This window comes from Convolutriloba macropyga, chromosome 3, assembly GCF_964194025.1.
Source record: "Convolutriloba macropyga chromosome 3, txConMacr16.3, whole genome shotgun sequence".
Taxonomy (NCBI): domain Eukaryota; kingdom Metazoa; phylum Xenacoelomorpha; order Acoela; family Convolutidae; genus Convolutriloba; species Convolutriloba macropyga.
Window position 1 is genome coordinate 29406884 of NC_134470.1, and position 26830 is coordinate 29433713.

General features: G+C 34.1%; 1 protein-coding gene across 3 annotated transcripts in view; it reads left to right on the top strand.

Moving 5' to 3' along the window:
* Positions 1-2063: 2063 nt before the first annotated feature.
* LOC142336983 (uncharacterized) overlaps positions 2064-26830 on the top strand; it is a 36335-nt gene continuing 11568 nt past the window's right edge. Inside the window, exons 1-5 of one of the 3 annotated variants that reach the window (XM_075385982.1) lie at positions 2064-2326; positions 9606-9773; positions 15442-15700; positions 18801-18910; positions 21119-21263. In XM_075385982.1, coding sequence (XP_075242097.1) covers positions 9706-9773; positions 15442-15700; positions 18801-18910; positions 21119-21263 — 582 coding nt within the window. In that variant the 5' untranslated portion in view covers positions 2064-2326; positions 9606-9705. Of the gene's footprint in view, positions 2499-9605; positions 9774-15441; positions 15701-18800; positions 18911-21118; positions 21264-26830 lie in introns of all 3 variants that reach the window. The other 2 variants (XM_075385984.1, XM_075385983.1) reach the window with 2 other exon arrangements.

Sequence of the window (26830 nt, forward strand, 5' to 3'; positions counted from 1 at the left end):
TTTCGTATTAATTGCTCTCGAACGAAGTTTGATGCAATTATTGTTAACGAGTGTCTTTTGTTGCAAAAATTTTACTTGACACTTTTGTTATAGAGTTTTTAATAGCCGCACAGCAATAGCTGAGGCTATTATTGGCCCTCTATCGTCTTTTTTTGTTTCGTCAAGATTTTTGTTACATATGTCGTCACAGCCACTTCAAATCTGCTTTTTGATCATTAGTTCATGCAATTTCAATTGAATTGCGTGCGTGACGTCATTTTTCATCTCAGTGAAGCAATTTTTTGTTCATTCGGGTGATTAAATTTTTCTCTCAAAATTGACTTCCTCACTCTGAAATTGACTTTTTTAAAAATAGAATTCAAAGAGATAAGGTCAATTTAGTGTATGTCACTCTAATTGAAGGTTTTTCATGTGTAGCCAATAGAAGCAGCAATAAGTAATGCAGATTCATAATCAAAATATAACATCACCGCATTTAATGGAAAGTTTTTGTTTCGTCTTTAACTTTTTTTAGATGGCAGATCTAAGCAGCTCTTTTGGCTATTTTCTGGCAATCTGACTTCTTGAGTGACTTTTTCACGCTTCACTTCTTTTAGAGTGATTTCATTTTCTCGCTTCGAAGTGAAAAAAAAGCAATTGCTAGCGGTGGACTCTCAGAGATGTTGTAGCTTAGTGGTTAAGATGACTGACTACTATACTGGAGGTCTCGAAAACCTATGAGGTCTAAGTTTTTGCACCCGTAAAAAATTCTAAGCTATACCCCTATTTTAATTTGTCCCTCCCCCGCCTGTCGTTCGCGAGCACTTCATCAGACGTTAGTTTCAAAACCTGTGACGCGAGTTTCTGGTATTCTGCATAAATGTTCGAAGCACTCAACAAATTACATATGGCAGAGCACAACTTTTATGCTTCTAATAAAAAGATTATAGTGCAGTTTTTAGAAGAAAAAGATTGCTTTATTTTGAGATCTCTGGGCAGAAACCGTGGTTTTTGGTAAAACTAAACGATTCTCTTTTAATCTCTATTTTATAATTAAATGGTTTTTTTTATTGAACTGAATCAAGGAAAATTTTTATTTGCATTGTAACACAACCATTGTTGTTTTCCTTTTTTTTCATTATCGCCACCTTCGAAATAATTTGTTATCACGTTTCTTTATGAAGTTATGCTCAGAATCTCTTGCCTCTCAGTGCGACAATATACATTAAAAGTTATTGCTTTTATTTCTATTGGGCCTTATTTGAAAATTACTGGTTTGAATGCAGTCATGTATGTTTGCAAGCTCAAAAAGATTGTTCGAAATTTTTTTCCAGGATTTTGAATTTTGACAGTTCTTTTTAATCGTCAGTTAATACTAATCAGTTAATTTGACTTTTACAGTTAATACTAAACTTTGGCGTTGGTCGTCCCCCTTCATTGGGCAATAAAAGTACAAAATTTGAATAACAATTTGAATTGAAGCATTGGGCATTGAGTTACTGCATACATTTGTCGAAAACCTGCGTGGCTAGACGGTTTTAAAAAATTCAATTCCTCAAATTTTTTCATGGAAATAAGTAATTCATTTATTAACAGACAAAGGATTTGTCAAGCTATCTACATTCATAAATAACTAAAAAATGTCGCTGAAAGCGTCAGTTTTATGAAGCTGCCATTTTACATACCGTGTTCATCTGACTGCCGTTTATTGTTTATTTAAATAGTTTTAAAATTCCATGGGCTCCGAGGTGATTGTACATTTATTTGTTATTTGTCAACGTCAATCACTAAACCCATTTTAACTCGCTGACGCAGGTTACGGAAGCATGAAACTATGCAATGCTAATTTGTTTTGTCACTCAAGCGGGTAATGGATTGAAAAGCCTTTTAAATTATTTTCTAATCTTGCTCAAAATCAATTGAAAACACTTCTCTAAATAGCTAAACTAATGCGCTTTCAAATTCGATTGCAGATTTCACCCAATGAGTTTTGTTGAAGCAAATTTAATCGATCGGAAAATTCTGCAGCAAAAATTAGTGACTCTAAATTATCGATTTGATTTCTTACGTTTACATCCTGTGAATGTACCCGTCATCTTTTTCAATTGATTCTGTTTTGAAAACGCTAACAATTTTCAAACAGTGTGATTGTTGCCTGCCTTTCAAATTGGTTTCATTGTTTTCTAAGATTTTCTCCCTTTTATTTTCCTTCTTTTCAATCTGTTATTACTACAGAAAGTGGTGCACCTTCATAGTTAAAGCGTGACGCAGATAAGATAGCGTCAACTTATATAAACGGAAGTTAAACCGTTTGAAATCTGCAGATTCGCATCAGAGGCATCATCAGGTTTGATAATTTGATAGAACTTCACAGAGTTCAAATTCTTGCTGACAGTTAGCTTTGATTGTTCGTAAAGGTTAGTAGAGTATTTGCATTAGCAGAGTAACAGAACTCTAGTTGTTCTATTCTGCGCGCGGAGAAGATATGTCTGATCTTGGCACATTGAAGAGCTCAATCAGTAAGTGCAACGGCATTTTCGCGTTTAGAATTTTAGAGAATGTGGTCGTTTTTTGCCAGTGTCAACTTCAGGCATTTTTTGTACTATTTTCTTAAATAAGTTACCTACCTCAATATTACTTCAAAATATTTTATTTTGTAAAATTTGTTTTTCGTTTCTCGTTTTGGGTCTCAATTTTAATTTGAACAGCAACGTGAAAAAACAGCGAAATTGAATTCAAACTTTGTAGAGCTAAATAGCTGCTGCGTCTAGTATGGTTGCTTTGCTTGATTTCATTTGCACAAAGAAGTCTAATTTATTTTGCTCGTGAAATTTTTAACTTTTTTCTAACTTTATCAAAAAGTAATTCAAAGAGATATATTTGTCTTATTAATTGCTCTCAGGTAAAGTTTCAGAGCAATTCAGGTTTAGTTCATTTTATTTTAGTCCTTATTTTTTGAATCAGATGATTTTCATTTTTCTCCTATGGATCACAAGTGCTGCTCTTCCAGCTGGACAATTTTTAATAACTGTAAGATGCATATTTTTTCTCGTAGTGGAGTTACGAAACTGATCACGTACAAAAGAAATATAAGCGGATTGAAAGTCGTTCCTTGGGATGCAATGACTGAGGTTTGATGAACGAGTTCAAAACATCTGAATATATTTTATCAAGTCCCATTGTGCTTTTTTTCTTTGTGCTTCTTCCTGACACAGTTACGTATCAAACGATGCAAACGTTTTTAAAAAAGGTTTTGAGACAAATTAAATCGTCCATATCAGAAGAAGTGTTGCTTTGTCTTTCGTGTTACTATTCATAACGAATAGGTAATCTTCTTAAACGAATATATCTTTCTGGTTGCAATAACAACAATTTTATACCCACATTGTTTTCGCTTTTGCACATATAGACGAGCATTCAATTTTTTTTCTTGATTAGATGCTTCAATTGATCTGCTGAATGATGAATTGCAAAGTTACTGGACAATTTTTTTTTGAAAAAAGCTTTGTAAGAGTGTTTGACGGCACAATTGACCCGAGGAGAAAAATACATGCGTCCAATTCAGCTAGATTCTTCCTGATTAAATAACGTGATCGGCAACAGGTATGCTAATTGAATATCAGCAACAATGTAAGTCAAGGCCAAGAGTTTTTTTAATATAATTACTCGTCTTCGGGAACATTTAACATTTTCATTTTATTTTGTTGTTGACCAATTTGATTCTTCTATATCTGAAAAACGAGTTTTGTTTTTGGCTGTTGGATGAAAATAATGGAATAATTTGAGATTGGCATCTTGATATCATTCACTGATATCATGGAGCGAAACTGGAAATATCAAAAATTTCCAGAGACATTTTATGATGGGCGTCATTGGTTTTAATTCAATTTTTTTCGAATATCCCTTCTTTGCGTTTATTTGAAGTCTTTGTATTGAATGATCTGCAAATTTTACACTTTTTAGTGTTATTAATTGCTGAGTCTATACACTTTGCTTCGTGAAAATTCCAATAGATAGAAAGCTCCAAATTTCATTTAAAAACACATTCTTTGACTCTTGTTTAGTCATCTCTAATTCCGGCAAGATCTTTCTTATATATTATCAATATCTGCGCCCGGTGGAACTATAAATCTGCATATTGTATACTGTTTTGTGGTATGAATTGCTGAGTCTATACACTTTGATTCGTGAAATTTCTGATAGATAGAAAGCTCCAAATTTCATTTAAAGACACATTCTTTGACTCTTGTTTAATCATCTCTAATTCCGGCAAGATCTTTCTTATGTATTATCAATATATGCACCTGGTGGAACTATAAAAAAACTGGTTTAATAGCACGTTTTTCAATAGTGGATTTGTTTTTTTGGTATTTTTTTTTTGTTTTTTTTAGTCGGCTTAGTTTTGTGAAATTTGTTAGAAAATCTATGTTTTACTTTTCCTTCAAAAATACCTTGTATCAGTCCTTCTTGATAATTTTCATAAGGAATAGTTAATCCTCCTAAGGAATAAATTTTTCGGGTTGCAATAACAACCGTTTCATACCCAAATTTTTTCGCTTCTGCACACATAGCATGCAACTTCCCTTTTCAATTTTTTTCACAATTCGAGGCTTCAAATGATCTGCTGAAAGATGAATTGCAAGTTTTATTGGACAATTTTTGAGGAGAAAATTTTGAAAGCAATTGTGATGGCACAATTAACCCAAAATGCATGTGTCCAAATGAGCTTGATTCTTCGTAATTGAAAACAGCGATCTGCAACAGGTATGTAAATTGAGTATCAGGAAGAGTTTTAGTTTAGGCCAAGAGTGATTTTTTAATTATAAGTATGGGCCTTCCGGAGCAATTTACAAACGCAATTTAATTTTTTTTGTTGACCAAGTTGATTCTATCTGCAAAAGGTGTTTTGTTCTTGACTGCTGGGTAAAAAGAATGGTATAGTTTGAAAACTGATATCTTTCACTGATATCATGGAGCGAATATTGAAAGATCACAAATTACGAGAGATTTTTGTGATGGGCATCATTAGTTTTTAAAATCTTTTTCTTTTGAATATCCTTTCTTCGCATTCAGTTGAAGTCTGTGTAATAATTTGCTCTGCTTTCAGATTAGATTACTTTTAACATCACTTGCTATATGAACAGTGTCCGAGTAAAGTAGTCTAATCAGCATTACTGTGGAGCAGTTCTGTTGTAATGAAAACTATTTATAATTAAATTGAAATAACTTGTTTACGCCCAATTAACACCACGAAATCTGCGTCGTTATTAGACTCCCGGGCTGAGAGTTTTCCCTGAAATTAACGGGCAAAAGAGTGTAAAGAGTGTAAAAATAAGTTTTCTACACCGTTAGTGCCCCGCTTAATAAGGGTGGATAAAGTGTAATTTAAGATTCAAAGGTGGAATCAATTTCAGATTCAAAGGTTGAATCAGGGTGGATTAGCTTATTTTTACACTTTCTTAGTAACACCACAACTTTTCGGTGGCGATAACAACTGTGTGGTAGTATTCATTCCCTCTCGCCCTCTCAGTATTATTCAACATATTTGTTTGGCCTCGCAGTTTGATAAATTGGCGACGGCCATAACAACTTGGTATTAAAATTAACTAATTTTTCATCTGTACATGACGTTTATATCCTTCAATCTGGCTGTGCCTGTTGTTTATGGGATATTTGAGTTTTTGATCAGTTGAACTACCGATTAGTTGAGCTATTAGAGACTTTTTGTGGTACGCGTCTGCAAATTAACGATCAATTACGTGACCCTAACATTAGAGAGAAAATTTGACATTCATCTAGAACCGTGTAGCGGCTCGAGATGTGAGATTCTTAATTTGAACTTAGTGTCACGTAACCTTGCTTGAAACACGCCCTTTTTGAGTTTTAAAATTCCGGAGTGTGGCACGGTATACATGAAAATATGGCATTCTGGAATCTGTCACAGCAGAGATTTGGCATTCTAAAACTTGTGCGTGTTTGTTTCAATAATGGCTAGATTTGTCATTCGACCCCGTTTTAATTGTCCCGACCCTCTTGAGGGGGGAGGAACTATATACTCAAATGGGTTTTTTTTGTTCCGTGAATTTTCGCCGCTCGATATATTCATCGTAGAGAGTTGAGACTGGTATCATTAGAAAGCTCGTCCAGCGTAGAATATGGAATTAAAAAGATTTTTTTAATTTTCGTTTTCTACAGGGAGTTATCGAGGTTTAAACTTCTGAGAAAAGAAGAGTGAATTCATGTTGTTTTTATTCACATTTTCCGGAATTTTTGCCTAAAATTTCGTCAATTTTGCTAAAATTTGTTAAAATTTTTAAGAATAGTGTCGTTGATTTTATTTTTGAAGACGAACAAGCATTGTTGATTGTTTTGATTTAATTTTTTTGGTCAAAAATCTGGATAAACATTTCAAAATTTAGCCTTTTTCATCAAAAACAGCACGAAAAAAGCTACTTTAGTCCACTTTGATTAAATTTGCCGACAGTACACCCCAAACAACACTCATACAATCTTTGTAGACTCAGCGGGGGGCTATTTCTACTTCAGAGTCCGCTGAGAGTGCACTGTAGTTAAAACTTTGCCGTTTTTTGCTAACTTTACTCGTTGATTATCAAAAATGCAAAATTTATTTTGAGTTTCAACTCAGAAATTATCTATATCTACAACATTCGAAAAATCAATTGTTCTTAACGGACAGTAAGTATTAACAGGGGTAGTTTTGGGCCATTCTTGGACCGTTACAATCCAAAAAAAATCGGGTTGTAATCAGTCGGTCTTTTTTTTTTAAAAAAAAAAAGACTTTTTTTTTTAATAATAAAGAACAGAACATATCAAATGAAAGCTCAGGAGTGATTGGTCCAACCAATTCGCTTGCTAAACAGCTCCAGGCTAATGCATTTAGTTTTTTAATTGAAAGTTTATGGTCGTTTCTTTTTTAAAAATAATTGACTTTTCAATAAATAATGGCTTAATTAACTTTTCCTCTATTTTTTTCTTAATTTGTTCAACTTCCAGCTTAGTGTCAGCAAAAAAAGACTGCTTCTTCTTTCTACTGAGTTAACATTTATTCTCGGTTGCAGTTTTAAGCCTGAAATTATTGTTTTCTGGCTTTGATACTACAAGATTTTAGATTTTTGTTTGTTTTGATATTTGCCAGTTTTTCACGTTTTCTAATTTTGTCACATTATCACATTATTGACAGTTCTCATGTCACCTTATTAGCATTCAAATTAAATCACAATTGAACAAATTAAAATCCTGAAAGATATAAATCATCGTTTTAATGGCCTCGACGCCTCTTTCTTGAAGAAATCAATTGAATTTTTTAATTTTGTCTTAACTGTCATTTATACTTTGTCGTTTCGGTCGTATGAAATTTCCTGTATAGTGATAGCTTTCATTGGCTTTTCATGGAAAAATAGAAGAACTGATATTCTGATATTAGTAGATAGCTGATGGCTTTCATGACTTTGAAAACAATCGTTTTCCAAAATTAAAAAAAAAACTTTCTAACTTTGATCTTTTTATGTTTAACAATTTTGTTCTTTTTATGTTTCTTTTTGTTACCTAATCTCGTTAGTTAAATACAAGTCAAATATGAAATTATGGGTGTCAAGGAAATAAAAGGGATAGGTGTCCCAAAATCGTTTTTTTAAAGAATTTGTTATGACCTTACTGGCTTCGAAACCGGTTTTTCACAAAAAAAAGTAATTTAATTTGAGTTTTGTCATATTTGACGTTCTTTTTGTAGATGCACAAAATATTCTGGATATTTACAGGTCTCGAGGGCTTCCTTTTCATGAATAAACCACCCTATTTAAAAAGCTCTTTTTGTAATTAATGCCTTTCATTACATTGAATGTAATTTTGTTTCGAAAAAAAAAAATTAAAAGTATTACATACTTTAGCACTTCGCTTTTTTGTCTACTTGTTACCTAGTCTTACTAATGAATGGCCACGTACTACATTATAGATCTTTGAAGAAAGCGCAATCAAATACATTTTGAGTGCCAAAATTTGGCTTGACGGTTTTGACAGCGTTTTCTGGCAAGTTTCAATTGAAATTTTGTTTGTTCTTTGTGGTTCTTTTTAGCCGCTTTAAAAAATGAATAAGGACAGGTCCTAATGCCCTTCTATAGAAGCGGTGGTAATCATAAATTTGTGGTAATATTAATTGATTCCTAATGGTATTTATTACTTTGAAGTTAACTGTTTCAAAAAAATAAGTTAATTTTTTTACTTTAAGGTTTTTGTTCTTTTTTGTATAATTGTTACCAAACAATTTTATGGACTGGTCGCATATGTTTTCTGGTGATTTATAAGTTATTTTTGTTTAGTTTTAGGTTTATCTGACGGTATGTTGACTTTGTTTTTAAATTTAGTTTTTAAGAGGGACATAAATTTTTTGATGTAATTAATGTTTGTTGTTGTTGTTGTTTGATTTTGCTGTTCGTCTTGACTCGCTTTCTTAAAATTGACATATTGCAGCAATCTAATGCATCAATTTTTACTCCACTGAGTTATTTGCTTTGGAGTCTATCTTATCGTTCATACAGAATTTTTTGAAAAAGACTTGGGCTTTTTTGGGGTTCGCAAAAAATTCCAATTTTGACAAAAAAAATCAGCGTAAGTGCTCTCCAAGTCTGTGACCATTTTGCAACAAAACATTAAAATAGTAAGGAAACCGAATTAAATTGCTGTCAACTTGCTCAAGCTAGTTTTTTTTTGAAAAATTTGTAATACAGAGTAATAACATCAGTACTATTTAAGGTAAAGCTCAGTTATTTTTTTATCTATGTGCCGTAACTTGTTTCTAACTAAAATTTTGCAGATTTTCGGGTAATAAATAGGCCAAATGCATGTTTGTTCAATAAATTAGCTAATGGTTTGTTGTTGTTTTTGTATTTGCTGAGATAGCTGAGGGAAATAAGCCTCTTAAGCTCCTGGTTTGTTTATTAATGACAAAACTTTCAGGAATTATATATGGTAGTGGAGATTCGGACCTCAATTGTTTGCAGAGTTCTTTAACAAGTTCAATCACGAACAATGCGTTTTCAGAATGCATCTTGTTAACAATTAGTGTCAGAACTAAGGATTCTTATTTTTTTCTTGAAAAATTTGCTCGTATGTTTTTTCCTTGGACTCCATCAATTTTTTCCAAATTCCTTTTAAAATTCGATGTCTTCGATTACAAGAACGTGGACCATTTCTCAAATCTAACTTGAATATGCGTAGATTGAATTTTTGGTAATAGTTAGCAAGCTGAGGTCCATGAATAAAGACGGCGCTGACTGGTCAATATGGGTCTCTGGTAGGTGTCCGCTTTCCAACTCAAAAGCATTGGGCTTATTCAAGAGCTATTTCTAGGGTCTGCTCAGTCTGATCAGAGGCATTTTTGAATGGGAAAGAAAGAGGCCAGCAGTGGGATTTGAGGGATCAAATTTTAATAGCAGGCAGACGTTTTCGATATAGGATAGACACAAGTCCATAATGCGGTGCGACCCAAATTGATCGGATGAAAGTGTGACTACCCCTATAATCAAAATGCTATTTTCAGCTGCTTTCAAATTTTGACTGCACATAATATTCTTGAAAATTTTGTTATCATGTGTCAACCTTAATTTTAGAAGCCACCAAATTCCAATTTTGGCGCACGCAATAAGATCAGCCAAAACTTCTGAAGCATCATTTTCTGAGAAACTAAATACGCAGATTCAACAATCAGCGATGACAACTACAGCGGCCCCTCACAACTGGATAGAGTCGATGGACCGCGAGTCATTGGAGGAGATAAGGCAACTGCTTCTGTTATACCAATTATTCGCGAAAAAAACCAGTAGCCAGGACCAACACCTGTCAAAGAATATTTGAGAAAATATGTAAGGTAATCGGTGAAACCTTACATAAATTTACATTGAAAGTGTTGAACTTATTTAAGATTACAGCTGAAATCGTGGTGATCCTAAAAAATTATTTTGCAGTGAATTCTCTATAGCTTAACTGTTAACAAAGGTGGTGAAAAATCACCTCTTGGTCTGCGGCTGGAGCCTTACCCCTCATACCCCTCATAGCCTCTCACTGTGAAATAAATTTTTACAAGGCGTTAGGATTGAATTGTTTATAAATAAGTTCTCAACAACATGTTGATATTAAATTTGGAAGCGTTGAATTTTCTTACTTGGCAGTTCTTAGTGAAATCAGCGACGAATTCGAGCCAAACTCACCAAAAAAGAGGAGCAAAAATTTGGATGTGATAAATTGCGAGAAAAGTCTGAATTTATATTTTTGCCATGAATTTATTTCATTTATTCTGCTGACTTGACTAAGACATCATAGATTTTGCTACCAAGCTGATTAATTGGAACTGTACTAAATATTGTATAAATATTTTTTAGTGAAAATTATTACCGTAAAAATTTGTTTTCATTGTCTTGATAAGAGGAATTTTTTTGCAGTTTACTCCGTCACCACATCGTCCAAATGTAGCTGAATGAAAATGAAGCTCTGATATTTTAGTTCAGCGCTGGAATCAATTGTGATGTTAGACCATATAACAGTTGCATGACGTATTTTCTTGATGATGAAATTTTGTTCAATCCCATTGGTTGCAAACTTCATTAAACGTCTTTCGCATTTCCGGATAAAGATGCTGCCATTATTCAATTTCCTATTAACCACAGTCTTTTGAAACTTCGATTCTTATTGCACAATTTTTGTGTTTGATTGAGCTCAACTCTTGCGTGCTCTTAAGTTTTTTTCAGTAACTTAATCACTAAAAAATGGTGTACATGATTTGATATTATTAATTGCTCTCAAACAAATTTTTTAGCTATTATAAAAGTCCTGTTGATCTTGATAAATGCAATTTGAAATTTTTCTCCGTCGGAAAATTTGACTTTTCGTCCTTCAAAGGGAACTAAACATGTAGTAGAATATCTTGAAAAATTTGCGCTCCTAAACAAAAAACAATTCGGTTTCCAATCTCGAAAGTGATGCTGTGCTTTATTTTATTGAAAAAATAATAGGAAATATGGCAGATAACAACGACACAAGTGCTGTGTTCTTAGATCTTGCAAAAGCTTTCAATTCAATTTCACATGAGATCTTTCTCAAGAAAGCTGAAAATTTCAACCTCTCTCAATCAACAATTTTACTTCTCATAACTTTTCTCGAAAAGCTAACACAATGCGTAAAACTGGGTATTGACTTATCAGATAAAATAACTATTAACCATGGTGTTCCACAAGGAATTGTGTTAGGACCTCTTACTTTTCTGTTATATGTCAACGATTTTTCTGAAAAGCTGGAAGGTGAAAATGATGCTGTTCAATTTGCGGATGATACTAGTATTATATGCAAATTTGATCGTAATGAAAATGACAAATACCTGACAGGGAATCAACTCACTTTAAATGCCGATAAAACAGAGATGTTATTCTTTACAAATCATACTAATTCGCATCCAGAGTTTTCTTTTAAAGGCGAAGTTGTCAAACCAGCTCAAGCATGTCGTTATCTGGGAGTACAAATTGATTCAAACCTAACCTTTGAAAATGACTTGAACTCACTTTTAAGCAAAATGGCTAATGCAATTCGTTCTTTGTATCTTGTAAGAAATCAAATACTTTTGAAAGTAAGAATTGACGTTTTAATGTCAGTTGTACTCTCTCATCTTTCTTTCAGTGCCGTATTCCTTCAAACTCTTACAGTGAAAAACATACACCGCATAAAGAGGCAAATTAACTGGGGAATAAAAATTTGTCATTTTCGTCAAAAATTTGACCACTCCATTGATCTTCTCATTAAGGATCGTACCCTGCCAGCCGAATTGTTTCTCAAAAGTTAGCCTAATGAAGCTACAAACAGACATAAGACAATGGGAAACATCCGAAAATTTTAAAATGGTTTCTAGTCGCCATAACGCTAGACAGAACAAGAGAACAAATCAAATTATTGTAAAAAGGAAAGCGAAGTGAAGTAACAAATCCTTATTCTTGAAAAGCGTTCAAAAATGGAACAAATTGCCCTCTTCAATAAATACTTTTAACAGTAAAACTTGCTTTAAAAATGTTTTAATCGAGTTTTTGCTCGATCGACAGAAGAAAGTACCCGTTAATAGACAGATAGGAGCCTTCAAATCCTATTTTTATCTATGAAAACGAACAGCCACAATTTGAAGATTACTATTTTAATAACAATGCTGAATAATTTATTTAACATTTTAGAGCATGTAGGTATCTAACCTTAGGGTTATAGTCTGGGTAATTTACATGTATCAAAAAAAATTATAGGAGCGTTTTGTTCCGACTCCCACTTTAGTGGGAGGTGGGAAGAATTATATACCCAACTGAGTTTTTTTTCAGATAATTTTGGCCGATCGATATAGCCATCGTAGACAGTTATGAGTGGTATCATTAGGAAGCACGTACATCCTAGAATATGGAGTCAATTTTTTTTTCGAATTTTGTGTTTTTTACAGGGAGTTATCGAGGTTTGAGGTTTTGTGAATATTCGAGAGTTTTTAATAACATTTTCTTTAATTTTCTCCAAAGTTTCTCGCAACTCTGCTAATGTAATTTCAAATATTAAAAACTTTTAAAGTCAGAATGTTATTCTTTTCAATAAAGATAGAAAAGCTTTGCTGAATTTCGAAAAAAAATTTCGAAAAAAATTCAAACATCCATTTTTTTTCATCAAAAGGTGCATGAATCCTGCCTGCTTCTTCTTGTCCACTTTTTGTAATTTTGTCAGAAGAATAAAACTAGAAACCATAAAACAATCTCCGTTAACTCCAAAACACAGCTAGTTGAATTTTGGCGCCCTTAGAATTAACATTTTCCGTTTTTCTGTCATTCTATTTCTTTAATTATACATTTATCATTGTTTTTCGATTTTTGAAACATTTAACTTAGCAACTTATTTAAATCACAAAAATTTGAAACAACTGGAGGGTTTTTTGGGCGCGCAGAAAAATCGCTCAGGGAAAGGTTTGATCTCGTCATGGACTCCTCAAATCAGAATTTTTTAATTTTTCATTTTTTTATTGAAAAATAATTTTTTATTTTTCAAACTGTTTTGCCTTCATTGCTTTTTTAATGTTAAATACTGTCAAAATTCTCAATTCAGGGCTTACTTGTGACAGATCCTAATAATATAAAATTGAGGCCAAAAGTAGATATTGTTTTTTCTCAGAGAATACCTAATGATTTTTGTGGCCTTAACGAAGTGTTTTAGTAAACTTCAACAATTCTTCAGATTTGCTTTCATTTGTTATATTTTTTGCAGTCTGGTTTTTATTCTCACTGATGAAAAATCCAAATGACTTCCTCAAGAGGTGTAAGTTTTTACAAAAATTTGTGATTTTGTGCATAATTGCACATTTTTTTGCTGTTTTTCTGTTTCTTTGATTAATTATAACGTTACTAAAAATTTCAGTTTCACAATAGAAAACGTTTAAACTACGCAATTCACCAAAGTTTTTACTTTTATTGCTTAAGATTTTAAGGTCTTAGTTCTCTTGCAGAAATTCGTAGATTTTTTCAAGTTCACCTGTATTTGTTGTTATTTATCGGGGTCGTATGCCCTATATGGGGTAATAAAAGGTCTCATTGATCGAGTATACAAAAATAAATGAGCTCAATAACTGATATCGATATTCAAATAATGATTTTGGTGAGTTTTAAACTAACTTTCTTCAAAAAAAAATAAAAGATTAAATTATTAAATGTTCGCCAACTTCTCCTTTTTTGTTCAGGCACTTCGAGACTTTTCTTTCGACACTTTTCCGTGTTGTATAATTGTGTGTAACTTTTGTAACTTAGCTTCATTATTGAGTGGTCTCGTTAATTTCTTTTTGACCAAACAATAATTTCACTGTTCGTTAAACGTTTTAACTGATGTAGTAGGGCTTAATCAAAAATTTTTAGAAGAATTTTAATTTAGATTCTTTTCATTGTTTTTGGTCTTTTTTGGTTGTCGTTTTCAGATAGTCTTTTTTTCGAAAAGACAATAATGTTCCAGGGAGACTCAAGTTAAGGTTTAATTTCCTCGTCGTTAACATCTTTTAACTTTAATGGCTTCAACACTGCCGTTTCATAAGTTGTTGTCTTTTTTAGTTCTGTTTGTGTTTATTGTTATTTTGCAGTGTTATAACTTAGTCTCAATAATAGCACGCGCAATTAGTTTTCTAAGACGTTGCAAAATATACTGTCTGTTCCTTTAGATGAAAGCTTATGTATGTTATGAATTTTGAAAATATTTGTTTTCCCAAAAGACAATGGATTTTTGCAATTTGACCATTTTATTTCTGTAATTTATCGCCTAGTTTCTCTATAGAAACCAAGTCACATCCACTATCTAGTGATTTACAATTGGCTCTCTTTATATGTTTTATTTTCCTCAAATGGTCTTTGTTCTTGGTACTACGTTTTTTGATAAAATATTTGTGATTCCTGCATATTTGAGTATCTAGATAATACGTCGTTCTGTTTCGAATTGAGAAAAAAAACAATTACAGATTTTTTTTGTTCTTAGCGAACCTCTTAATGTTTGGCTGGGACACCGTTTTGGTGCAAATTTTCTGTTTTTTCCCCTTTTCGTTCCTTTTTTAGTCGTATGACGGATCCTTGATTATGAAAGGTCTCAATCACTTTCTTTGGAGGTATAAATGAATCGCTCAGTGAGTTTAGTTGATGAATAAATTTCTCATATAGTTTGACATCATTTTTTTCAAAAAAGTTAACGTTTTTTAAACTTTGCACTTTTGCTCTTTTCTTGTCGACTTGTTATCAAATTGCACGTAGGAGAAGTCCCATAGTTTTTTTCTGATGAGGTACAGGTTTATCTCTATTTAGTATAGGTTTTATCTGATGCCATTTTAATTTGTTAATTAACTGTTTTAAAAAAATGGACAACGAACTTTGGTCGTAATTAATATTTTTAATTATTTGATTTTTATCGCCCTCGTTTCTGGTAGTCACATTGATGACAGGTTTCATTGGCCCACAAAGGTATATTGTTTTATTCATGTAGTGGTTTGTTGAACTTTATAATATTTTTTAATCTCAAACTCAATTAGTAGACAATTAAGCGTAAAATTAAGATGAGAGGGGTCGGAGCATCATGTGCAAACGCACCTTCCCGAGCCTCCTTGTCTAGTCTCCCCCCCCCCCCAATGTCCCAATGGCTCATTTCATTGGAACAAAATTAAACTGTTGTAAGGGATGCTGTTTTAACATTTGTTTGAATCGTGCCAAAGATTTTATCTTATTTCAATTGAAAGCTTGGACCATTTTTAGTTGCTTTTTCTGTAACTTTGCTTGCGTGCACTAAAACTAACTGTTGGATTCGACGGTTCTTGCGAGATAAAACTTTTCCGTTCGAAACATTTTCTCTCGTCAAGTGTTGCCTGAAAAACGTAAAATTTCTGTAACTATAAGTTATCGAAGCAGTTGCCTTTGATAGGGATGCTCTATTGCTTGTGAATAATAACTCTGACTCTGATCAGCCAAGTCCCGCGCACAGATCCAGGTCGCCACCTACCAACTATGAAAGTCGCAGGAAGCGGCTGACGTCGATTGCTTTGGATGCGTGCGAACAAGCCGAAGCATCCGCTGCCGCTGTTGTTGTTGCAGCTCAGCACGATCAGAGTAAACAGGACAAGGAAAAAGAGAATCAGGGCGAAGGAGCCAACAACGAGAACAAGGCTTCTACTTCTAGAAAGGTTATTGAAGCATTAATTGCCATTTGCTAAATGTTAGGTCCCATAATTTCCTAAGGTACAAAGTCATACGAGGTCAGATGATTCAAGTACTCAATCATATTGGATCAGAATTTTTTAGCAACTACAAATGCTTTTTATATGTAAGTAATCTGCAATCGAAGCCATCTGCAATCGAAGCCAGGACACTGGAAAGGTTTTGTAGACTCATAAATATAAAGTGTTTGTAGTATCAATTTTGATCAGTATAAAGTGAGTTCAAGACAAACTTGGCCAGACTGCATTTCGCACAAAAGAACTTGTGAGCAGATGCTCCCTATCAATACAGCGTTTTAAACAGTATTTTAACTGACAAAAAATTAATACATAAGCAAGGCACTCAGTTTTTAAATCTTTTTTTTTAAAAAACCAATAAATCAACTCTGTTTGGACCCCTGTGAGGACAACTAAGATTTAATGTTATTAAGGTAGCTACTAAAATTGGGGTACACCGATTGAAGTGTAAACATTGAAAATATTGTCCATAACAAATTTACTCTTCAATCATTTCAACCCGATTTAAGTGTCCAACCTGATTATTCGTAAATTTTCATTACATATTTTAAAAAAAAACAAAGCAAACTGCAAACAAGATACCTTAATTTATACAATTTAAGAAAAATTGCATTGCCAGGTTTCAACCCACAGTCACAAAACAATTAATTTTAATTTGTGTGATATCAGCTAATTTTGAATTCACATTTTCCCCAAAATATAAAGAACTAGTCATAATAGACGATAAAAATTTTATGCTAGTGGCTTAAACGAATTCACAACAGCATGGCATTGTTCAAAACATCAAACTATTACGCTATGCAATATCATTCACACAAAGTAGGATATTACATGTGCATTTCTTTAGAGCTACGCCTGATTTGACTTAAAAATCTTGTTTGTTGCATCTAAAAAGTAATTTCAACTCGGATGCTATGTCTTCATGTTTAAGCTCCTGATCTTGGCACGTTTAAACGCCCCTAAACATTCAGCCTTACGCAGTATGCACGCTTTGAGACACCTTATGCCACTATGTAGAAGCTCGTTACCCGCACGTCTTAGCGCTCCTTAAATAAGCAACAAAGCAAAGCCAAATTCGTTGAACGAAAATTGCTGTTACATATGGTAATAGCCCCAAACGATAAGCAGAGGTAGCGTACGCTGTAAGAACTACGCCTGTTAAACGAAGGGCATGGGTTCGAGACAGAGTTGGTGGGAAACACAAATCTTTAAATGCTTTTAAACCTCTTATTCCCATAAATGATTTTTTTGTGATGTTTTTGTGGGCCTGTTAGTGCAGCTTAAATGTGATCTAGTTTTAAAAATAATCTAGTAGTTTTAGATTCTGGACCTGGCTATGAAGTTTAATCCAGGCTGTTAAGCCCACAAAGTTTTGTATCATATTGATAACACAGCTGCGCAAGTTGGCCTCTGTCAAAAACTACAAGTACATTATTGACCATCTTCAACCCCTACCTAAGTTTTATTTTTTGTTCTCAATTTTTGCTATAGTGACCAGTCTCGCTTCTTTTTTGCATATTTTTGTTCGAATAATTGATTTTCTTTTGTTTAATTCACATCAAACTGGAACACAAAAGAGGTGAATTCTGCCAAACTTCCATTGCTTGTAATGGTTGTAGATCACAAATGTGTCTGTTTATGAGTTGAAATTTAAAACATATCATTTTATGCACAGCCGCTTTAAATCCGACATAAACATAAGGACAGTGGTTTGTGTTACCTTTGAACTACTGGAATTGTTCATTGAGCTAATTGTTCATTTGGATGCTGTTATTATGGTCATTAAAATTGGGTTGAAAAAAATGGAAAATAGTTTGTAGGTTAAATGACAGTTCAATGTGAAGAGAAAAGATTAAAAGATAGGGGTACAAATAATTGGTGGTGAATAGAATGAGAGTCAATTTCATGGTTTTTTTAATGCTTTTATGCCCCATTTCTTACACAGATCAAAATAAGAATTTGCCAACAGTTTTTTTTACTTAAGGGAGTTTGATTAGAACTTTAAATGAAAACACCATAGATGGAATCAATATGCCTGAAATTACAAAATCAGCATAGAATCTAGAATCAGATGGAATCGGCAATTGTAAGCAACCGAAATCTTTTGTGCTCGAAGGGCAGTGTCTAAGCACTTGACATATTTCTTGTTTGCACATCTTGATATGCGTTCACGTGATAAGCGATTAGACTCGCATACACTTGGGATGAAATCGTAGCAGACTGTCATGTGTTAGGATGATTTTCCAGAGTATTTGAACTGTTTTTCTCCAGAATAAACAAAAGCAGGATGCAAAACACAATGATTCCCAGGATGAGGTCAACGACGCAAAACAGGTATTAATCAGACGGAATTGGGTCGCAGACAGGGGGTCCAGTGGGACCAAGCTCAAAGTCTGGACAAATTTTTAGTCGCGCTGCTCCATCTGGTCCGTACCTGAATTGACTCTGTTCGGTCTGATCACGGGTTGGTCTTGGGTCTGTTCGGTCTGGCCCAATGTGACCAAAATCTGTTCGGTCTGGCCCAATGTGACCAAAGTCTGTTCGGTCTGGCCCAGTGTGACCAAAGTCTGTTCGGTCTTACCCATACCTTAATTTGGGTCTCTTCGGCCTTAAACCCCCCTTTCCGCGACCCAGGTCCGACCATACGTGTCTTGGGCCGCCGACTTCATCCTGGCTTGCTGTTGTCTCCTTGCTTCATGAAATCGGTGAGAAAAGCGCCAGACAACTAGTATTTGCCACACCTTGTTAATTTCGTTTTTTGATCATCAGACCGAGCCACCATTTTTTGGCAGGTCTTGCCTTTAGCCGTGTTTTTCTTGGCAGATGTTACACGGTAACAAGTTTTTGTACGAGCCTAACAGCCAAGCTTTCTGAGAGATCTTTTATGGCAACCATCTATATCTTGCACGGCTACAATTTTTCTCTCAAAATATTGCATGATGCACATTTTATGGAGGATTCTGGTGGAACAAAATAATGATCATGTCCCGACTATGAAAAGCAGCAATAATTGTTCACCGTCAATAACTATTGTGTTTGATTTGCTCAGGTCACTTTTCAACAGCAGTCACAGCAGAGCAAGTCTCTCTCATCTCCTGCAAAACTGCATGTGAGCGAGGATGAGAAACTCAATGTAGCCGACATCAAAAATCTCTTCAGGTCTGCCACTCATTCCATATCTATTCATGCGTTGAATTAACTGAATGTAACTAACAACCAACTGTTCTATACACGCGCAACATAAATTGACGAGTTACTATTCGCGTAAAGAGTAACAATCTAGACCGTTGTTTCGCGTCTTCTTAGCCCAAATTGTTTGTGCTGATTGATGTTGGCGGTAGTGGTCTGTTGTCACAAATGCACAAAAATGCTTCAAGTTAAATTTCATTGACACCAATATTTTTAACTACTTTTCTTTAACGGACAGTTGCGCATTGTTTAAATACGTCGTCTCAGTTACTTTTACCGCTTCCAACTAAATTTGTGGACGTGGCGACATTTCTCACTCTGTTTTTCACTTTTTATCATTTTTAGGTCAAAAGTGTTATTATTAGTTTCTCTCAGATAAAATTTGTAGCTATTATTAGTCCTGTGGTCTTTTTTAATGCGATTTTTCACTTGGCCGTTTTTTTGTCTGACCCGTTTAACTTTTTTACCTCAAAAACGGGATGAACAGGTAGCGCTTGTCTGAGGGCATTAAGGGCTCCTAAAAGAACGCGCCTCACCTAAACTGTTTTGAGGGAGACAATTTCTTGGCGTGAAGGGCGGTTCTTAATCTTAAAATTTTGACCCCCCCCCCCCCTCCAGTCTCCCCCTTCAACACTCGCATTGTACACCCTCGTCCAGCTGTATATTTGAGCCCTCCTGTCATCTGGCCTTTGCAACCCTACGCCTATCGCTTGACCCCCACCCACCCACCCACCCACCCACCCATACCCACACCCACACACACACACACACACACACACACATACACACACACACACACACACACGCACACACACATCGGTCACCCTCTAATGCTAACATCCCAGCTAGCTACTACCGAAGCCAACTGCTCGCCGGTCCTTTGAGAGCAATTCGCCCGACGTTAGTCAGTTATGTTTAGTTTTTCTGGATCAAACGGGACCTACCTAAATAAAAGAATGACTTCTAATTGCTCGAACTTTTATTATTTTAAGATTCCAGTTTTAATCCACGGTCAATAGAGTGCAACTAACATAGAGACCTATTGCTCAAGAAGTCTCCATAATTTGGTGGAACTAAAAAACTTATCATTTTGGAACATAAAAATGTCTCAGTCTCCACTCATGCATAATGTTAGCTTCTGCTCTACCATTTGTTTGTTGTTATGAGAGTTCTCAACGGTCTCTTTTGAGGCCTTTATCCGGCAACCTGCCTGAATTGTTGAAAATCTTCAGCCAATTTTTTTTTGAAAATTTGTCGCTTTTTTGCAAAGCTTTTGCCTTCAGAGGTCAAAGTTTCGAAGCTGGTCTATCAGAGGAGACAATTGTTACATTATTGAAAATTTTGAAAATTTATTTCTCGATGATTGAATTGTAATCGATTAAAAGTGTTTATCATAGAAATTTAGTTTCCTGTTTCGATAACAATTCGACAATTTCTTCATGTTACAAGCGTCGACTGATTAGTTGGTTTTTTAACTTGTTGGATCAGCATCGGGGAGATCCACTTTAATGTTGACGACAAAATGATCTGTTCGGAGTGCACAAGCCTCAATAAGGAGGCAAGTAAAATTACTCGGATTAGTAAGTGTTTTCCCGTTTTGCAATCTTAAAACATGGGAGAGAACAGTTCAAACATGGTTTTGCCTTTTTTGCGGTCTTCGAGCAAAACTTACCATACAAAAAGAAATTAGAATATTGTTGCTCATATGTAATATTTTTTATCTATTAAATGAAAGTTCAGATTTTTATAACCATAGCAAAAGTTTGGTTAAACAATTACATTTCAAGATTGACATTATAAAGATATGATAGCCTTGTCCTTAAATTAGTAGTAGAAATGGTTTCTGAAACCTTGTACTTGTTTATCTATTGGAACACGTTCATTTAACTTAATCATTTCTCTATTTACTTTCTCCTTAAATTTGTTTTTTTTTGTTTTTTTTTTTCTTTCCGGATTTCTATCGACAATTTGTTCCACTTTCTTCCACTTATTTTTTTGGGAAATTCGAGCAATTTAGAGATTATGGCAGTTAGGAGACTATTAAAAGCCATTTTGGCAATAAATTACGATATCCTTAAATGTACCAATTCGACCATGGTAAGGCACTGTAGAGCTTCAGTATCGACGTACGATATCCATAGTGAGTGCTAGTGTCAATATGTACATGTGCATGTTAAGGATAATGGGTCAGCAGATAGCGGACAGTGAGATAGAGTCTCTCTTGAGCTGTTCAGAGGAGGACTTCCCTAAGTTCCTCTCTCTCCTCTCAGCTGTGATTGGGGACCCTTGTCCATCTGATGATCAACTCAGAAGAGCATTCAAGGTCAGTTCTCGATTAGTAAACACATAAAACTGTTAATCTCACCACGTGTATATCACACGTTCAGTCAGACAACGTTATATCACACACACATATTGTAGAAAATCAATGTTAAAGGAGAAAAAGTAACAAATAACTGGATTAACTACAATTTTGATTGTGATCCAGTGAAACAAAACCTGATACACTTTGCCAAGACAGTCATGAACCAGAAAAATTTGCCCCTTTTTTAAGTGAATGTTGAAAAGAACTTCATTTCGCCTTGCTTCTTCAATTCTTATGATGTTTCGTTTCAAAATGAAAATTCCAGGCCAAATTAAAACTCAATTGAAGCCATATAACATTATTGAGTGATTGAAATATGAGGTTCATGTATGGATTAGAAGTACCTATAACCAGTTGCTAACCTAGCAATATGCCCGGGTATCCCTTACCAAAATGGGGGGGGGGGCAAATTTTCAGTCCAAACTTGTAAATTTTTTCAGTTTCTACTTTTTCCGAGTTTTTAAGTTTGTCCTTCATTTCTGTTGGTTGGATGGCTCTGAAGCTTCTCTTCAGTAGTGGCGCCAACGATTTGCAAAACGAAAAATCCTAATTTCAGAGAAAATGGACGTATAAGGTGTTTTAGGACTTAATTTCTCATTTCTGTGGGCACATTCATAAGGAACATCACAAGGTTGAAAATTAACTAATGCAAATGATTGAAGCATGATCAAACTTCAATAACAAACTTGATAAAAATAACTCTGGTACTGAGTGATTGTAGCATGAAAACATCAATTATTTTACACTGTAGTGCAATAGCAGAAGCTTGTTTTCATCAGCTGTCCTTTATCTATTTGTTCCGACTCATTACAGTGGGGAACTATATACTCAAATGGTTTTTTTGTTCCGTCAGTTTTGGCCGATCGATATCTTCACCGTAAAGAGCTTTGAGTGGTATCATTAGAAAGCCCGTCTGACATGGAATATATTAATAAAAGAGAATTTTTGAATTTCGTTCTCTCCACGGAATTATCGACGTTTAAAAGTAACATTTGTCAAACATTTGACTGATTTTCGATGTTTCTCTTCACCTTTTTCGTATTTTTACGAATTTTCTTGCCAATGTTAATAAAAATTACGTTAAATTTTTTAGCGACAGTGCTGTTGGTTTCATCTCTAAAGACAGAAGAAGGTTGTTAAAATGTCTGCTAAAATTTTTACAAAGTTAAGTCTTTTTCATCAAAAATGGCTAGAAATAAGCTTCTTTGTTTAAATTTGCAGGATTCACACACCTCTAAAAAGCTGACAAAAATTTTGTTAACCCCATACATGGCTTGTGTTTCCTTTTGTGAGAATTCTTAAAACAATTTTGTTCGTTTTTTGCTGATTTAACTGGATAATTCTCCAAAAAGCATGATTTTTTTCTGTTAAAATGACTTTTTTTGTCAAATTATGCAAATTCATAATATTTGTAGCAATTAATGTTTCTTAGTAGACGAACAACAAAAATCAGGCTAGGTTGGGTCAGGTGGTTGTTTTGTACAGTCCATGAATCATTTAGGTTGTTAACAGACGCTGTCTTTAGATTTTTTTTTGCTATTTTTATGATTATTGCAGAACATAAAAATTCAAACCAAGGCTGACGAATGACAGGTATAAACGCTATCGAAGAAGTTAAAAAGAAACCTATCTAATTTGATAGTGGAAAAACTATGATAGTTTTGACTTTCAAATATACTTTTTTTCAAAATAAACTGCGGATTCATGAGCTTTGCGAATTTTTGCATAGGTTCAGCAAAAACAGGTCGTATCGACTTTCCAATTGATTAATTTTTACCGTTTATTGCGATTATAGGCTTTAAGTTCTAATTGGCTTTGATTCTACGTGTTTTCACACGAAGTTCTCATTTCTGTTGGTTGGATGGCTCTGAAGCTTCTTTTAAGTCGGGGTGCCAAACATTTGCAAAAAGAAACATACTCATTTAATTTCTCATTTCTGTATTTGGGCACATTCATAAGGAACATCACAAGGATGAAAATTAACTAATTTAAATGATTGAAACATGACAAAAATTCATTAACAAAATTGATAAGATTAATTCTGCTACAGAGTGATTGTAGCTTGCAATCGTTAATATTTTTAAACCGTAGTGCAATGGCAGAAGCTTGTTATCATCAGCTGTCCTTTATCTATTTGTTCCCACCCATTTTAGTGGGGAACTATATACTCAAATAGGTTTTTTGTTCCGTCAGTTTTGGCCAATCGATATCTTCACCGTAACGAGCTTTGAGCTGTATCATTAGAAAGCCCGTCTAACATGGAATAAATTTGAATTCCTCTTTTGTGTTTTGTCATTTCATTTGCAGGTCAGATGTCAAAATATTGGCGTTTAAAATGAAGATGCAATTGAACATATCAATTCAGTTAGAGAAAAAAAATTATGATTTTAACGGCATCCAAACGGACTTGGGGCAGATTTTTTTGGATTTTTTCTTATTTTTGTCCTTATTTATTGTTCTTTTTGTAGTAGACCGAAAGTTTCCGAATAATTACTGGTTTTAACGGCCTGTCCTTGATGAATAAAGGAACCTGTTTACTGTTTTCCGTTGATAGATAAAGTTTTTCGTCACTTTGAAATCAAATGTTTTCGACGAGTTTAGACGTTTTTTTGCTCTTGCTCTTCTTCTTTGTCTACTTTTTAACTAGTCTCCTCAGCTTCTGGTCACATATCACTTTCTTGTTTTTAAAGAGTTGCACAATTGAACATAAATAAAATTTTGAGGGCAAAGCTTCTTGTTTCAACGACTTCTACGTGAGTTTTTAAAAATTTTTTTTGAAGAATTAGTTGATTTTTTAGTGATTTCAGTTGATAGCTAATGTTTTTTATGAAATTAATACTAATTGTTTTTGAAAATAAGAAAGCTTTTTAACTTCATTCCTAATTGTCCTTTTTTGCTAACTTGTTTTATAGTCTTAATACTCAGAGGTCGCATACCAATTTATTGGTGTCCAAGAGGGCGCAAAAGTTTAAATCTTATTTTTTACGGAATAGATTATGGTTTTAACGGCTTCGACCCAATTTAGTGTAGAAGTTTCTTCAATTTTTAGTTTTCATTTGTATTTTTTGTTTGCTTTTGTAGACACAAGACGTATTTTGGATAATGACAGTCCTCAATGTCTTGATATGGATGTGATACCTTATGGTTTCATTGTTTGCAACTCTTTATTTTAAAAAAGAGGGTATTTTTGTTTTACAAATTTTTGCCGTTCTAGGCGTGTTGTTTGCTTGTTCTCGCTTTTAATTACGGATCGGCACTTGTTTTTTTTCTTGAGAAGTAAAAATTAAACTGCTTTTGGTTTTATGTTACTCCATTTTTATTTTTTTAAAGTTTTTTTTCAATATAAATAGAATTTGAGTTTTGCAAATAACGTTTTTTTGTTTTTGTTTGATTTTGTTGCATGTTTTAACTCTGAATTTTCCTGAAGGTAGATCTTATCAACACCCTAATGTGATTTAGTTTAGTTTACTAAGTGACTTGATTTTTAAGCAATTTTTTTAAAACTCTTACAGCAATTATTTTTTAACAATCTTCAATTTCTTAAATCTCTTCTTTACTTGGCAGCAAATTATGCCAAAATGGATGAGCGATATGCAGGATCAAAACATGGGCTACAAACGCACATTACTGAGCCTTCTCGTTTTTTATTTATTTCAGACTGTTGCGAACATGAACGTACATTTGAGATCTTGCACTATCAAAAAAGTTAAGGTAGTTTTACCTGAAAAACACCTGAGTTTACATAAACACTGCAGGCAAATTGTTCTCACCTGTACTACACTCTAAGTTGCCTGAAATTTAACTGAAGTTTCTTGAGTTTTCAGGCGTCTCTGGCTGAGCTTTTACCTGAATTCACTTGAAAAAAAACCTGAAAAAACCTGAACTGTCCAGGTGATCTAATGTTTTCAAGTGTGTTTACCCGAAAATTTCATGTATTTTGACCTGCTTTTTTCAAGTGCAGTTCTGGTAAAATTACCTCAAAATTTCCGAAAACTACTGAAGCCTCCTTGTTTTAAATTTATTTCAGACGGTTGCTTATTGTAAATATGAACATACTCTTGAGATCCTGCTTGCTCGAAAAAGTAAGCCAATATTAACTGAAAATCACCTGAACTTACATAAACACTTCCGCCATATTGTTCTCACCTAAATTACACTTTAATTTGCCTGAATTTTACCTGAAAATAAACCTAATTTTCCATGCGTCGCTGTCTGAACCTTTACCTGACTTCAGATGAAAAATACCTGAAAAAACCCTAACTGTTTTGGTAATCCAAATCCTTCAGGTGTGTTTACCTGAAAAGTTCAGGTGTTTTTACTCAATTTTTTCAAGTGCAGTTCAGGTGTACCCAACTGAAAAATTTCAAAAACTCCTGAAAAATTCAAGTGAGTTGAGATAAAATTCCAGCCAACGACGATTGAAAAATTCTGGTAAATTTAGAGAAAACGCAAAAAAGTCGAGATGTAGTTCAGGTGGGAAAACTTTGCCCGAATGTTTCATGTAAATTCAGGTAGTTTTTTAGGTATAATTGAGCAATCAATATACTCGTCAAAAAAGCGTCTAATAAAGACCGAAACTGTTTGAGAGCACTTGAAGGATGCACAACAGAGCTGAATCCCTCAAGGCTCTCACTTAGAAAACAAACAAAGCACAAAAAACAAAAAAGCCGCTGTCGAAACAATCTTCTCCGCTCTATTAATCAACCGACCATTGAGAAAATAGTCTCCAGTATGGTGTGACTTTTAATTGAATCTCAGCTCAGTGTGTACATTTTTTTTAAGTTTTCTATCTCTTCGTCACTTGGCAAAAAATATGCCAAAGATGCCAAAGAGCAATGAGAGGGACCAAAACTTCAGCTGCAAACGCAAATTACCGAGCTTTCTTGTTTTATATTTATTTTAAACTCTTGCTCATTATAAATATGAGGGTACTCTTGAGATGTTGCTTTCTCAGAAAAAATAATTTAATATTAACTGAAAATCACCTGAATTTACATCAGCCGTTCAGGTAAATTGTTCCAACTTGACCTACACTTGAGTTTCCCTGAGTTTTACCTGAAATTTATTTGCATTTTTCAGGTGCCACTGGCTGAATTTTTAACTGAATTCACATGAAAACTAGCTAAAAATAGCTGAACTGTTCAATTGATCAAAACTTTTTAGGTGTGTTTACCTGAAAAATTCAAGGTATTTTTACCTGGATTTTTTTCAGGTGCAGCTCAGGTAAACACATCTGGAAACTTTCCAAAAACTTCTGAAAAAATCCGGTGAATTGAGGTAAAGTTTCAGCCAGTGACGCCTAAAAAATTCGAGTAAATTTCAAGTAAAACAAGTTTAGGCACTCCAGTTCAGTGTTGTTCAGATGTGAAAATTTAGCTTGAATAATTCAGGTAAAATCAGTTGTTTTTCAGGTAAAATTGAGCAACCAATACACTCGTGAAAAAGCGTCTATTAAATCCCGAAACCATTAGAGAACACTGGAAAGATGCAGAGCAGAGCTCTCACTAAGAAAACAAACAAAGAAA